At 41.9% G+C, this 16,045-nt stretch overlaps 1 protein-coding gene across 2 annotated transcripts in view; it reads left to right on the forward strand.

The window, feature by feature from the left end:
* The window catches only part of LOC126418034 (nuclear factor NF-kappa-B p110 subunit), a 99,146-nt gene that overhangs the window by 32,414 nt on the left and 50,687 nt on the right, over positions 1-16,045 (forward strand). For both annotated transcript variants that reach the window (XM_050085163.1, XM_050085162.1), the window contains exon 6: positions 3,563-3,704. In XM_050085163.1, the coding sequence (XP_049941120.1) occupies positions 3,563-3,704 (142 nt within the window). The remainder of the gene's footprint in view (positions 1-3,562; positions 3,705-16,045) is intronic.

Raw genomic sequence — 16,045 nt, forward strand, 5'->3', positions numbered from 1 at the left:
ATTGACTCGCTCATCCATCTCTCATCATCCTCCTGTGTGTAATTTTCGATTGTGCTGTGATGTACCTATAGGCATGTGTTGCAATTTTCAGTCCTCTTTTACCATATATATTCATTCCCAAGTGCGGTCTTGATTTCTGGGACTGTGGTGTCAAATTATACACAGCTGGTTTTCTCAGAATAGTTGGGTCATATGTCCCTTTGGAGTGTTCAGAATGGCTTGTGGATCAGTATTTGGGTCGTTTTCTCGGCTACAGTGTTGAAATACATTTTTGTTCAGCAGGAACGGTGTGTATCATGAACTGCACTTTTAGAACAAACAGCTGAAGTGTTATCAGTCACATTGGTAAGAACAAGGCAAAGTAAATAATGAAATATATGTGATTGTTATCGCACATAAGAATTTAATCAGTGGATGTAGCACATTCATGTTTGCACAATGCATTAAAAGTTCTTAATGGAACACCAAAATCACAAATGAGGTGCATTTGACATTGAGCCATTACAAATTACACACATTTTACACTGTTCATGGCAGTGGACCTTGCATTTTTTTCCTACACCGAAGGGGCAGCTGATACAAGGTTTTGCCACAACAAAGAACACAAAGAGTGAAACTCATTGCTGCATGTAAGTCAGCATTGTCATTTTTGCACATTTGTGGTTTCTGCATAGGAGGGAAGAAATGTTCTTATCTTGATAAACATAATTGTTCATTTTATTATGATAGTCAAAATATCATTTTATAATTGGGATTATCCTTTAGTTTTTAGTGCTATCAGTGAATTTATACATTTAATAAATGTTTAACTTTGTGCATACCAGTTCCTTAGTTCAGTATGGATATTGTCTTGCATTTTATTATTTATATATTTGATTTGCAGAGCAACAGGGTGTACATACAATAAGGAAAAGAAATTCACAGGTTTTCCCTGGATTTCCCAGTGAAAATAACACTTTTTCCAGGGAGAAAATACATGTCTTCAGTGTTAATTGACAATATACTTTCTTTCAGAGCTGTAAAACTTATTAGTCCATTGAATGGTAAAGGTTTTATACACCAGCGTAGAATTTCACAGCAATTTAGGAAAGGAAACACACTGAAAAAGCAATGTATTTTGCAAAGATCTTCCATGCACAGCAGAATATACATAGCGTATTTTCTTGTTACATAAGTATAAATACGAATTCCACCAAATACAGCATGCCAGTTCCGAAGCACTGAAATTGTGATAGCGATGCGCTTTTATGGCCGGTCTTAGCCGTTGTCACATGATCTCGCCAACCAGTGACAGTAGATACTCGGAGCATAGGACAAGTGATGTAATCAGCCAACAGCAACACCACTTTATGTAATGCGAACACACAAATAGGCAAAGGAAATGATTAATGTACATATATTATAGTTACAAGCAAAGCCAAGCTTTCAAATGTAATATTTGTTCTTTTTTACCTGAGTCACCCTTTAAGACAGAGATCTACTAAGGAGACTGCCTACACTACACTTGTCCATACTCTTTCAGAATACTGCTGTGCGGTGTGGGATCCTTACCAGATACAGTTGACGGAGTACATCGAAAAAGTTCAACGAAGGGCAGCATGTTTTTTATTATTTCGAAATATGAGAGAGAGATATAGAATTTGGGCTGGACATCATTAAAAGGTGTTTTTTGTTGCAACAGAATCTTCTCACGAAATTCCAATCACCAACTTTCTCGTCTAAATGCGAAAATATTTTGTTGACACCAACCTACATAGGGAGAAATAATCACCACGATAAAAGAAGGGAAATTAGAGCTCTTACGGAAAGATACAGGAAGTCGTTCTTTCTGCACATTATGAGAGATTGGAATAATAGAGTATTGTGAAGGTGGTTTGAGGAACCTCTGCGAGGCACTAAAATGTGATTTGCAGAGTGTCGCCATGCAGATGAAGAATTTTGTAAACCGTACTAAAATGCATAATTCGGCTTAAAGTGCACATTTGTATGTCCACATTCATACTAAAGTAGTCCCCTACCTGGTATTAAGCTTTTTAGCATGGTTTCTGGGATGCGAATTTTCTTGGAGTACAAGTATGTATTATCTCGTGTTTGTTTTGTTATTCTGGCATTACGTCGTAGGTGCCAGAAGATGAAAATAACTGCTTCAACCAGCAAGACAATTAATCCTTGGTTGTCAGTATTGTGCAAATAAAATCAGAAAACTGAAACTAATAACATATTTTAGCCTACTTTGTTTATGTTTCAATTCACTTAATAGCTCCCGGTCAGAGAAATTTGTTTTGTTTTTGTTTGATACAAGTGCTGTAAATGAAGAAAAAACGGCAAAAAGCACAAAACAAAAACACAGGTCACTTAGAGGCTGCTCCACCTCCTTCCCCCCTCTGACTTGAACTGCTCTGTGTGTATCCAGCAACTGTGGCACGATAGAAAAAATTTTCCTGCCAGCATCACGCGACTTGAGCTCTGCACATGAGCGTGTGCCCGTGGCAGCTGCTCAAATGAAACTCATGTAAACAGTTGTGATGTCATGCTCATCAAAAGCAATCTTTTGTTATGAAGTATTGCATAGTTTTCATCCTAAAGCCTTTAGTTGTCAGTAGACGCTTGTTTGTGCACTGTCTTCTGTTGTAAATAGTGCAGTTTCTTTGTAATTTAAATTTCATTTTTGTGTTTTTCTCTCATTTACGTTCTATTTCTGCAGTTTTAGTCTGCAGTAGCAGGCTAAAGTTACTCTTTGTTATAGTATCAGTTTCTATCAGTCAAAATTACAAAAATTTAACTGAAAACTAAAACAATAAAAAAATTCCCAGATTTTTCCCGGTTTTCTCTGGGATGAAAAAATTCTGGGTTTTTTTCCTGGATTTCCCAGTTGTCATGAGGTGTATACACCCTGTCTTAAATGAATATTTAAATTCTTGCTGCAGACATTCTTCTCACTCTTCGCCCACATTCATTTCATACGTTCTGATCTCTGATTTTGGAACTGTTAAACATTGTGAGGCTGCCCCCCATCCTGGAAGGTCAGTTTCTGGATTTTGTTTCTGAATAAATGATTGTTAATTATCCTTATGTTGATGTTTTCAATATGTTGATATTGCTTCTTTGAGGTCATTTAGTGTCTGTGTAAACCATGCTGGTTGTCCTTTCATCTTCATAGTTTTACTAAATATTTGTTTTGTCAGGCCGTCATCATGAACTCTAGCCAAATGTCTGAAGAATGACATCCTTCTTTTTTTGCATCCTGTGTAAATGTTCTCTGTATGTTTGTAAATTTTAAACAAGTTCTTAAAGTTACTATTTTTACTGAGAATTTAATTTGCAAGCATATGATTCAATAAAAGAGTCTTTACATTTCTTAAGTAAGGAGTTGCAATAAAGGGTGTGTTAAATATGACACAGTTATCTTATAACAGATACCATTGACCTTTCCTAAGTAGTCATTTTTATGTTGAAACAGTTTAGTGACACTGTTTTTATGCTAACCCCCTAATATGTGAATAATTCACTCCTCTTGAACATATTTTTTTTTTCTATAAACATTTTGCTTATTTGCTTTCAGATAAGAGCTGAGGCAGAGTCCGAAGCCAAAAGAATGAATCTCAACAGTGTGACATTATGCTTTGAAGCATTTATAGAAGGTCCTGGTGGGGTCATAAAACCTATATGCCAACCAGTTTTCTCGACACCTATAAATAACATGAGTGAGTATCATTCAGTACTCCTATGATTTTTTTATATTGTTTTCTGTTTACAACAGGTTTAATTAAGCATTTGTATGATATCAAAAGATACATAGCAGTTGCATCAAAAGCAAAAACACTAATAAAGCCACAGGCAGAATTATTTCTATAAGAAACTGGGGTGAAGAGTGTGAGGAAATGGAAATAGGCTAATGAATGGAGCAATTGTAACAATTTAAACTGTATGCAGGGACATGTCTGTTTGATATTTATGAAAACAGTGCCTGATTTCCTTTGGGAATAAACCACTCTCCAGCTATATCTTTTCTCCGACTTGGTCTCTAGGACAAATTCCCTATTGACAACCTAACTTAGCTCGTTTGTAGGATGTCAATTACGACTTTCCAAATTTTATTTATTTCACACCAGTTACTTCAGTGAAAAGAATCAATTATTTAATTGGATAGATAATAAATGTACTCGTCAAGTGGCGGCAGAAAACACACACACACACACACACACACACACACACACACACACACACGTGTGTTCTGCCTCTGCTTGGTGAGTAGATTTTTTATCTGCCCAATTACACCATTTATTTCAGTTGACTCGTGTAATGCCCCACTTCCAGGATTGACCCCTCCCTTTTCAAATTGCCTACAAAAGTGTAGGCCATATGGGGAGGGTCGCCCGGTGCCCAGTGTTGAACCCAGTCCCTGTGGAAGGTTGTCAGATAACCATACGGTGATAGCCCCCGAGGCAGAGAAAGGAATACTCTGTCAATGATAAATGCTGTTACCTGTTTGCTTGTGCCAGGAAATGGGTGGCTACCTGTTTGGGGCCACTGGGACATCGGGCAGTGACTGTGAAGCCAGGTGGCCACTGCTGTGTGGCTAGGTGGCACCCCTGGGGAGAGCCCTAATTCAGAGTAGGCAACATGGTGGCAGATATTCTTGGTGCAGCTAAAAAACCTGGGTTGCCACCTGGTGGCTGCGAGCTTCTGGCAGTCTCTTCAGACTCGCTGAAATTCTTAAATGCAGATTGTTATGACCCTAGCAGCTTTCTCTGTCTGGGCATGCTGTGGGAGGAAAGCAAAATAGGGCCAACTGTGGAAACTTATCCCCTCCGATACTGGTTTGTACTCGACTGATGAAAGGTCCTTTCTATCTGTTGAGTCGGTGCTTAAGTTTGTAGGATTTTTCTGTTTGGTTTAATAAACACAACAGACACATATGACAGAGACTTGAGTCATCAATAATATATTCTCCTTCACTGTTTCACAGTCTGCCCATGCTGAGGTAACTTTTCGATTCCATGACTGTAGAAATACTTGGCTTTGAAGTGAAGAATTCATTGACCCATGTTCAGAGCACATTTTCATATGGAAAGGAAGTTCCTTAAATGTTGTTCGATAGAGAGCAGGTGAGGTGAAAATCTGAGGGCGCAATGTAAGGTGAATAAGGTGGCTGCGGAATGACTTCCCAACCCAACTCCTGTGTAGTGTTTCTTATCAGTGCAGCAGAATGCGCTCGAGCATTATTGTGGAGTAGCATTGCTTCACGCAGTCTTTCTGGTTGTCGTTCTTGGACTGCGTCTGTGAGATGTCTCAGTTGTTGGCAGTAAACGTCAGAAGTGACGGTTATACCTTTGGGAAGCAATTTGTGGTACAAAAAACTCGCTGTTTCGCCAGATGCATAACATTATCTTTTGTGGATGTGCACAGGTCTTTGTACAGGGAGTTGCTCCTTTGTTGGGACTCAACTGTCCCTTTCTTTAGCTTATGTTCACATAAAGACACCATTTTTCATCACCAGTAAAGATACAGAATAATGGTGGTCGGTGGTGTTCATGAGCCAATTGATGATGAGCAAGCAGAGATTGCACATATGGCCATCCGCTAATTTTTGCGATTTTGTTTTACAGCATGCAGTACTAGACTGTGGTGCATTGAAGATCGAACCTACAGCAGGTGTTTGTCATATCAGCTTGTAGACTAAGGGACGAAACCACAAACGCATGACAGAAAGGCAATTTAGTATTAATGTATTGACCATTTAACCAAAGGAAAATAGAAGATTGTCTTCACAGCACAGGATGACAACTGTCTACTATGTAAGATTGTTGTTTATCCAGTCCTCCACAGCAGTCAGAAGATAAGGGATAAATTATGAAACAAGAAATAAATGTTGGTGCAGCCCTTTAGGTGTGTGTCCACTTACAAGTAAACTTCTGCAAGTCACTTGGAGAAGCTGCTACTGCAAGTTCTTTAAAGTGGAAACGCCCCCAGCAGGTTGACGACCATAAGGTTTGTCAGCTTGCAGAAGCAGCTTCCGCAAGTTAGTGGAAACATTTCCTAGCATCTTGCTGCAGGCACTTGCAATCTTCTGGGAGTTTCGTGTGTTGAATGCCGATACGAAAATGTCAGTGTCAGTAATTAGAATGGCGTAAAGATGGTTGGACAGAAATTTAATAAAAGTAATAAACATTTGCGAAAATTAAGAGTTATTAAAAGGCTATCTCATGGTGACACAGCTTGCAGCTCTTTTTGGTCCTGTTTTCGAATATTTTATTATACAATAGACGAGATTTTTGAAACTTTCATACAAAATTCTCGTGAAGTTTTTAATCTGACTGGAGTTCTCTGATTTTTGTTCATTGAAAAGTGTTTCGCAATAACTGAAATAGATATGCCTGTTTTCCCATTTCTTCACTCACATTTTTCTGTTGCTCAGATTTTTTTCTTCAGTACAAATAATAATAATAATAATAATAATAATAATACAACAATGGGGGCAGCTCTGTTTTGTTGCTCAGGTTTTTTTCTTCATTACAAATAATGCAACAACGATGGGGGCTGCTCTGGGTTTTAACTACAACAGTGTAACAACCACTTCCCTATCTCACCTCGAGAGACTAGCGCAAACACTTCTGAGGGAGCTTGCAGAAAGTTCCAGAAATTAACTTGCCCAAGCGACTAGCAGAAGTTACCTTGCCCAACCTTTTTTTTTTTTTTCTAATGTAAACACTTCAGCAAGTGCTTGCAGAAGTTCCTTGTGAAAGTTACTTGCTAGTGAACATGTGCCTTCAGAGAATCCTAACTAGTAAAACGTGGGAAACCATCTTGAGAGGAAGGTGAGAGTATAGTTGATAATGAGAGATCAGAGGGCAGTGAGCACGGCGACTCCTATGTGCAGCATCAGTGAGAGGCATGCAGTCTGTTCACAGAGAACGGGGAGCAAAATTAGGTCCAGAGAGCGAGTCTCCATGGCTTTATTGCCTTGGTAGATACACAGTGGGATGTCCTCACAAGTAAAAAAAGTTCCTGAAGGCATCGTAAGAGGGGAGGTTGTGCCTGTGCCGACCTGTCATGTGGATATTTAGGCAGAGCGGCATAGGAAGCTCCCCCGGCACCTAGGTTAGCTACTCCACTGTGCTACCAGTCGGGTACCACTTGGGGTGGCTGATAGTGGAGGAGGGGGGGGGGGGGACTTTTTTCCTAACGATATACACCATTGTGTGACTCCCTTAATCGGTATGATTGCTGCCTGTTGAATTTATTTTGACATCACCATCCAGTGGTCCTGTATCTCGGCAACACATTGACAAGTCTTGAATACTGACAGAAATTAATATTTTATTAGAAATTTTGTGTATAAAGTAACCAACTTATTAAATATTCACGCAATCTACCTATGATAGTGGCCATCAGATCTATAATTTTCCCTTCTCCAAGAGTGTGTGATTGGAAATATTATTATTATTATTATTATTATTATTATTATTATTATTAAAACTGAAGTGCCAAAGAAACTGGTATAGGCGCGTGTATTCAAATACAGAGATACGTAAACGGTCAGAATACAGAGCTGTGGTTGCCAACACCTATATACGACAAGAGTTGTCTGGTGGAGTTGTTAGATCATTTACTGCTTCTGTAATGGCAGGTTATCAAGATTTAAGTGAGTTTGAATGTGGTGTGATAGTCAGTTTACGAGGGATGGGATGCAGTGTCTGAGTTGTAGTGGGAATTTACTGTTTGACAAATTCACGAATATCAGGAATCTGGTAAAACATCAAATCTCCAACAGCTGGAAAAAGATCCTGCAAGAACAGGACCGACAACGACTGAAGAGAATCGTTCCAATGTTACAGAAGTGCAGCCCTTCCGCAAATTTCTGCAGATTCCAAAGCTGGGCCATCAACAAGTGTGAGTGTGCGAACCATTCATCGAAACATCATCAATATGGGCTTTCGGAGCTGAAGGCCCACTCGTGTACCCATGATGACTGCACGACACAAAGCTTTACGCCTGCGTTGATCACTGGAAACATGTTGCCTGGTTAGATAAGTCTAGTTTCAAGCAGATGGACATGTATGGATATGGAGAGAAGCTCATGAATCCATGAACCCTCCGTGTCAGCAGGGAACTGTTCAAGCTGGTGGAGGCTCTGTAATAGTGAGGAGTGTGTGCAGTTGGAGTGATATGGATCCCCTGATAGGTCTAGATATGACTCACAGGTGACACGTATATAAGAATACCGTGTGATGACCTGCTTCCATTCATGTCCATTGTGCATTCCGGCGGACTTGGGCATTTCCAGCAGGATGATGCAACACCCCACACACCCACAATTGCTACAGAGTGGCTACAGGAATACTGCCACGGGCCACCAAACTCCCCAGACACAAACATTATTGAGCATATCTGGGATGCCTTGCAACATGCTGTTCTGAAGAGATATTGACCCTTATCGCCATCATCATCATAATTATGAATTGAATAATTAGGTACATTTCCTTTGTAAGGGCTCAACGATGTAGTCACTGAGACGTGTGTGTGTGTGTGTGTGTGTGTGTGTGTGTGTGTGTGTGTGTAATACCATGGAAAAGTTTCAAGTCTCACTATGCCACTTCTCTCGATAATAAATATCAGAGATGAAAACTTTTCGTGCTGGAAACCAAGCTCGTGCAAATAGTTTAGAAGTGATGGACCTACTCCCCTCAAACGTCTCTGCTTCTTTGAGGCTGAAAAGAAGTTTGTTTAAAGTAGGATATGCCTTGCACTGATAATAGGCATACATGTCTCGAATTGCATCCTGCTGGAATGCGTCAATCTTAGTTACAGGTATGTCATACCATATTTTTGTGCCTGGAGTTTCTAATAAAGAATGAGCTGGTGTTGCTCCTTCAATCACGCCTTCCTTTCTTTCCTCCCTCTTGCCAATTCTCAGCACTGTAGATCGCTGGATGTTCAATGCAGCAGCTGTTCTGTCCATCCCTCTCATAACATCTAAAATGTGCTGCTGCATTGCACTCCAGTTCAGAATAACTGTGCGTAGAGCACACAAATTTGTAACCTCGGCCACGGATTGGAATTCCCTTTCCACAGCTCTTTATCTTCACAGCTGGTGAACGTGTTCTCGGATGACCTCTTTTACTGCTAATCTTATGTTCAGACATGCTGCACTGCTACTATCAACGCAACGCCGACACAAAAACACTCATGCACAACACTTGAGCACTGAAGAACACTTCAGTGACACAAAATAACACTTCACAAAGAGAGCTAACTAATGCAGAAGCACATTAAGCACGACAGCACATGGTATTTTAATGTCTGGCACGGCAACAGGGTTGGTTTACCAACCAAACTGCTGGCAGCATTGTAGGGGAAAGCTGGCTCGCTGTTGTGTTAACTGGGCAATAGCGTCATGTCCCATCTGTTGAGCCAAATGTCAAAAGTTGCAACTAATTTTAAATGCGCTATATTGGCTGTGTGGCGGTCCTCATACCATTCCTCTCCTGGAAGAAACCCACTGCCCCTTGTCATGGCCTCATTGATCATACCGGATTAACTCATAACCTTATGTAATGAACCACCTACCATTTGTGGCTGCGAAGCCTTGTAGACTGTGGCTGAAATTCTGGGGGGTTGCCCGCCTTCTCTTCCACGACAAGTGTTGTCTTCCAGATTTTTTGCTTCTGATGTTGGGGGATAATGTAACAGTCAGTTAACTGGTTCATTGTTTCCTCCAAGAAAGTTATTTTTATTGTGAAATCTGGGCAGGGGCAGAATGGTTGGGGTTGCAGTTGGATTTATGGTGTCAGGCCTGTCCACCACTCTTGTACTCTTTCTCTTTTTATTATTATTATTATTATTAACTGATAGGTGCCATCAACTGTTGTGTTCCTGCTACGTCCTGGTTTTCTTTTTTAGAAGTGCCCCTTCACACAGTACTCTGAAGGGGACAAGATATTCAAGATCCTTTATCCTTGACACAAGGTGACGACAGAGATTATGTGAACATATTTTTACGCTTCTTCTGAGAGTCTGTGCTATTCCCACCTGTATTGTCGAATCTACTAGTGTCCATTACATTTTTAACCTTCTCACTTTTACTGTTACATACCTCCTGGTTAGAATAAATTATTTATTCTATTACTCTCTCAGCTTCACATTGGGTTGGGGGGGGGGGGGGGCAGATGTGATGAAGTTTCTCTTGCTGCAGATAGGCACGGGGGGGGGGGGGGGGGGGTTGCAATGTGACCTTCAGATTGGCCCTACCCCTATACTTTCTCTTTAAATTATTTCGTGTGGTAAGCATCAATATTTTGTGTCCTACGTACTACCACAATTTCATCAAATTTCTGGCTAAGTCACTTTAACTCCAGGTGGACTGCCCTATTAATGAAGACTGATGACCTCACTGCTCAGTCCATTTACCACTGCCTCCACCTGCTGAACCAACCAATATCAACCACCCAAAACATAATTCTATTCATGACTGCAAAGTACTCAGTTTGGATGGCACGCAGTGTTGTTTAACGTGTATCAACGTGATAGAAACAAAGCTTTGTACTAAGCACTGTCTGCCTCAATTTCCCAAAATTTCGCCTTTTCTTTTGTACACCCTCTGTCTTTGCTGTGGAAGACTGAAATTCAGTCATCATTCTTTGTTTTTTTGCTTGTTGGTGTCATCCATGTGTCTATGTTCACTTTTACATCTTAATTTGACTGAAGTTATGCTGTGGGTTATTCTTTCCTTTGCAGATTTCAAAAAAGTTTTTTTGAGTAGTTGACTGATATCCATGTGGATTGATTTTGTATGTGTGCAGGTGATGATTTGTGTTGAAGTACCCATTAATAGACATGCAGTGTATCTTGCACATAAACTGTTGTGGCGTAACAAGCTAGCTACGCCACACTGAGAAGGGAGCCGAAAGGCACGCGTACACACACGCCGACTGGCGTCAAGTCTGGAACAGGATACGTTATGACTGCTATCAAGAAAATACGTAGCTTTGGAATATACTTAACTTTGTTCTTTGTTGGTTTACAACGTTCTTCTTGAGACATTTATACGATAACTCTCAAACTAGGTAAGGCTAATGGCGCCTTGCTAGGTCGTAGCCATGGACTTAGCAGAAGGCTATTCTAACTGTCTCTCGGCAAATGAGAGGAAGGCTTCGTCCGTATTGTCGCTAGCAATGTCGTCCGTACAACTGGGATCGAGTGCTAGTCCGTATCTCGAGGCCTGCCTTGTGGTGGCGCAGCAAAGACATCAAGGTTCGATGAGGACGACCGTGGAGCAACTCAGCCGGCGAGCGACCATCTCGGGGCTGAGAGCGATACGATGACAAAAAGAGCAACAACGCGTCCTCCCGAGAATGCAACTCTTTCAGCTTCAACATCTGGGACTTGAAAGTCCGGACCAATCGTTCAGCGGCACCGTTTGACTGAGGCGAAAACGGCACGGATGTCAGATGTTGAATACCATTGGCCTTGCAGAATGACTCAAATTCTGCGGACATGAATTGTGGGCCATTGTCGGAAACAATAGTCTGCGGAAGACCTTCAATGCAAAAGATAGCAGGCAACGCTTGGATGGTGGCAGATGACGTCGTGGAAGACATCCGGACAACAAAAGGAAAATTACTGAAGGTATCTACCAGAACCAACCATCGAGCATTCCAGAACGGACCAGCAAAATCAATGTGCAAGCGTTGCCAAGGGGAAGTGGCTTTTGGCCATGCAAAGACTTTCCGCGGCGGTGCGGATTGTTGTTCGGCACACGCCATGCAAGTAGAACACATAGTCGTAATCGCAGCATCGATTCCGAACCAAGTACAGTGCTGACGAGCAAGTTGTTTCGTTCGCACTATACCCCAATGTCCTTGGTGAAGAAGCCGTAAAACAGAGGACTGTAACGAACGTGGGACCACGACTCTGGACTGATCATTATCAGAACGCAACAACAAAACACCATGTCGAACAAAAAGTCTCTCCTTGTGAGCAAAAAATCGGCGAACCAACGGATCCTCGATCCGAGACTTTGACAAAGGCCATTGCGTAGCAACAAAACGCAAAACGGTAGCAAGGACCGGGTCAGCAGCTGTGGCTGTAGCGACACGACGAAAATCAATCGGAAACGATTCGGCCACTTCATCGGTTTCCGAATCAATGAACAGGCAAGCAAGTTCGGAAGAATTGAATGCTTTATCCTCAGCAACAGGCAAACGTGACAACGCATCGGCGTTTCCGTGCTTAGCAGTGGACTGATACAAGATATCGTAGCGGTACTGCGAGAGGAAAATAGACCAGCGAATGAATTTCTGCGCTGTACGTGGAGGTACAGGCTTGTTCGGATGAAAAAGCGACGTCAAAGGTTTGTGGTCTGTGATGATGGTAAAGTGACGACCATACAAGAAATCATGGAACTTAGTAACACCAAACACGAGAGCCAAAGCTTCTTTCTCTATCTGTGAATAATTTCGTTGCGCAGACGAGAGCAAGTTTGACACAAAGGCAATAGGGCGATCATGCGAGCCAACTTTGTGCGCAAGCACAGCACTGATCCCGAAATCCGATGCATCTACCATCAACAAAAGGGGTTTCCGGGGATCAAATGGCGTAAGGCATGTATGAGAAAGCAACGCCGATTTCAACTGGCGAAAGGCGCATTCGCATTCCGTCGTCCAGACGAACGGAACACCTGTACGGCGTATGCGATGAAGCGGAGCTGAAAGAGAAGAGGCATTGCGCACATTCAATTACACCCTGTGATTCTAGATCGTTTAATGTTCTTGCAACCACATCACGCAATGCGTGGGGAACATTGCGTGCTCTGAAAAATTTCGGTTGCGCGTTTACTTTCAGTTCCAAGTGTGCTTCATAGTTCTTAGCACAACCAAGGCCCGGTGCAAAAATGTCTGCAAATTCATCACATAGCCGAGAAACTCTGTCTGAAGGCACAGTCTGATTCACTGATAGGACCTGATTTACAATAGACATGTTAAACAACTGAAATAAATCTAAACCAAACAAGTTCACTGCAGAAGAAGAACGAAGAACGTAAAATGACACAAGTTTTGTTTGTCCCTTGTATGTGGCAAGAAGGCTGCACTGTCCTAACACAGGTATATTCTGTCCTGAATAACTATGTAACTTAACATTTGCGGCACGCAACGGAGGTGCGCCCAGTTGTTTGTACGTGTTGTGATTGAGCAATGAAACTGCAGCTCCGGTATCGAGCTGGAATGGTATGACCTTGCCATGAAAGTCCAAATCTACAAAAAGTTTATTGTCATGCTGACGACAAGAGCGACTGTCTCGTGCAATTTGAACTGATACAGGTACAGCATCACTTGCTAATTGACATGATTTCCGGCAACGTCGACGCACAGTTCTTGTGGGACGAACACAGTCACTGCTAGAGAAAGTGGCACTGGACGAAGTGGAATTAACGACATGAATGTCCATGGGCGAAGGTCCACGAGCCTGAGTGTCCTTGGTTCGATTCCGGCGCGAAGCAAAGGGCCTGGAATGGTTGTGATTGTCTGATCTGAGCTTTTTCTGGCAAACACTTTGAACATGTCTTTTCCTATTGCAGAAAAAGCAAATAGCTTGGTGTGATGGGCAATGTTCACGCGAATGTCTAGTTGCACACCGCGGGCATGATTTCACTGCATTTGTGTGCTGGCGCGGCACACCTGGTTTAGAGCGCGGCGGCAGCTGCGTCGAAGTGCGCGAGGGCAGGTTACCGGGCCGCGCAGCGCGTCCAGCGGGCCAGTTCCACACGGCTGGCGAAGTTTCAAAAGATTCCTGAGCACAGTCAAGTGTGTCTTCCCTATCCAATATGTCTATCACTTGTTGAAGGGAGGGATTAACTAGTTTCAAAATTTGCTCCCGTATGCGAACATCAGAAACGTTCTGTGCAATTGCATCACGTACCATTGTATCTGAATAAGAAAGGCCATAGTCACAGTCAAAGGCACAGTCCCTAGTAAGTCCTTGCAATGTTGCTACCCACTCCCTATTAGTTTGACCGGCCGTACGTTTTGTACGAAAAAACGTATACCGTTTTGCAACCACATTAACTGTTTCTTTGAAATAGGCATCTAAAGTGGACAAAATTTCATCGTAGGACAGAGTTGCTACGTCGCGTCGGGGAAACAATTTCACTATCACACGGTAGGTGGACACACCTACACACGAAAGCAAAAACGGCTGCCGCTCATTACCTTGAATTCTGTAGGCGGCTAGATGAAAGCCAAACTGTCAGGACCATTCAGTCCAAGATTCTTGCGCTAGGATCATAGTGCTTAAAAGGCGGTGCAACTGCGAGTTGTGGCTGCGGTAGCGGTGAAGCGGCGGCTGCCGCATCGGTGTGAATGGCACGTTGACCCTGGACGAGCTGTCCAAGGGCATCCAATAACGCCTGCGTCTGCTGATTCTGCAAGCGATAAAATTCGGACAGTACATCTGGCGAAGCCATGACACAAGTAAATGTAAGCAATCAGAAAGAACACTTTTCCTTCGTCGCCAATCTGTTGTGGCGTAACAAGCTAGCTACGCCACACTGAGAAGGGAGCCGAAAGGCACGCGTACACACACGCCGACTGGCGTCAAGTCTGGAACAGGATACGTTATGACTGCTATCAAGAAAATACGTAGCTATCAAGAAATTGGAATATACTTAACTTTATTCTTTGTTGGTTTACAACGTTCTTCTTGAGACATTTATACGATAACTCTCAAACTAGGTAAGGCTAATGGCGCCTTGCTAGGTCGTAGCCATGGACTTAGCAGAAGGCTATTCTAACTGTCTCTCGGCAAATGAGAGGAAGGCTTCGTCCGTATTGTTGCTAGCAATGTCGTCCGTACAACTGGGCTCGAGTGCTAGTCCGTATCTCGAGACCTGGCTTGTGGTGGCGCTCGGTCTGCGATCACACAGTGGCGACACGCGGGTCCGACATGTACTAAATGGACCGCGGCCGATTTAAGCTACCATCTAGCAAGTGTGGTGTCTGGCGGTGACACCACATAAACCTTGTAAAGTTCTCTGCAATGAAATGCACAAAGCCACCTCAGTAATCGTAGCTAGCAATGAAATAAGTATGCTGTGATAAAAATCATTGTTGACTCTATTATTGGAGGTGTAACTTTCATTTTTCACTCCTGGAATTAAAAAATGATTCATAAACAGCTCAATGCAGGTAATTGCAGGTATTTTTGGCAGTTGTTATGAGACATTCTCAATTTATGAGCATAGGCTTTGATGGCCAGAGACAGTGTCAATTCTTCTGTGCACGTGATGATGTCATGATGTGATAAAATGATCATTAGTTTGGCTTCTTTAGGGTGATTTAATTCTTAATTTCATTCATTTGTGCACATAATTGAAAATGAGAAGTTATTGTTTGGTTGAACAGTTAAATATTTCATATTTATAGGTGTCAGCATAGTCTAGAAGATAATTTCTTCATTTCAGCTTTGATTACCATTCTGATATCTCAGAAGTGTGATAAGCTAACACACAGTTTGTCAGCTGTGTTGCTGGAGGTTCACAATGCTAGTTGAATGAACTGTGAAACTAGGTAATGAGAGAGAAATGAACCACTGTCAAAATAGGAGAGACTGCTGTGTTTAAACGTGATAATGTATTGAATACTGCTGTAAAAGACTGGTGATGTCTTTGAGTTGTTAACTGCTGTATTTAATCGTCAGTGGAATTTCTAGTTTTCTCTTACAATATTTGATGTTCTAAAACACTTCCTCTTTTTGTAGTTATGTATAATTACAAAATATCATATCATTGTACATTTCCCAGTTCTTACCATATGTTAGTGTATGTTATTTTGTACTGTTATTGGAATCATTCAATTCTTTTGCTGTGTGAGAAAATTTATTGTGATGTCATAGGATGTTCAGGTCATGGGTAAGTCACATTCGCCACTGAATCCATTCTGAGAGATGCTAGTGCCGCTGCATCACGGAATGGCAGTTATGGAATTTGAGGCAAGTAAAAGTTGAAACAATGTGTAGATCTGTGTATCCAGATGGCATAATTGATAGGGAT

Source organism: Schistocerca serialis, chromosome 1, assembly GCF_023864345.2.
Source record: "Schistocerca serialis cubense isolate TAMUIC-IGC-003099 chromosome 1, iqSchSeri2.2, whole genome shotgun sequence".
NCBI lineage: Eukaryota > Metazoa > Arthropoda > Insecta > Orthoptera > Acrididae > Schistocerca > Schistocerca serialis.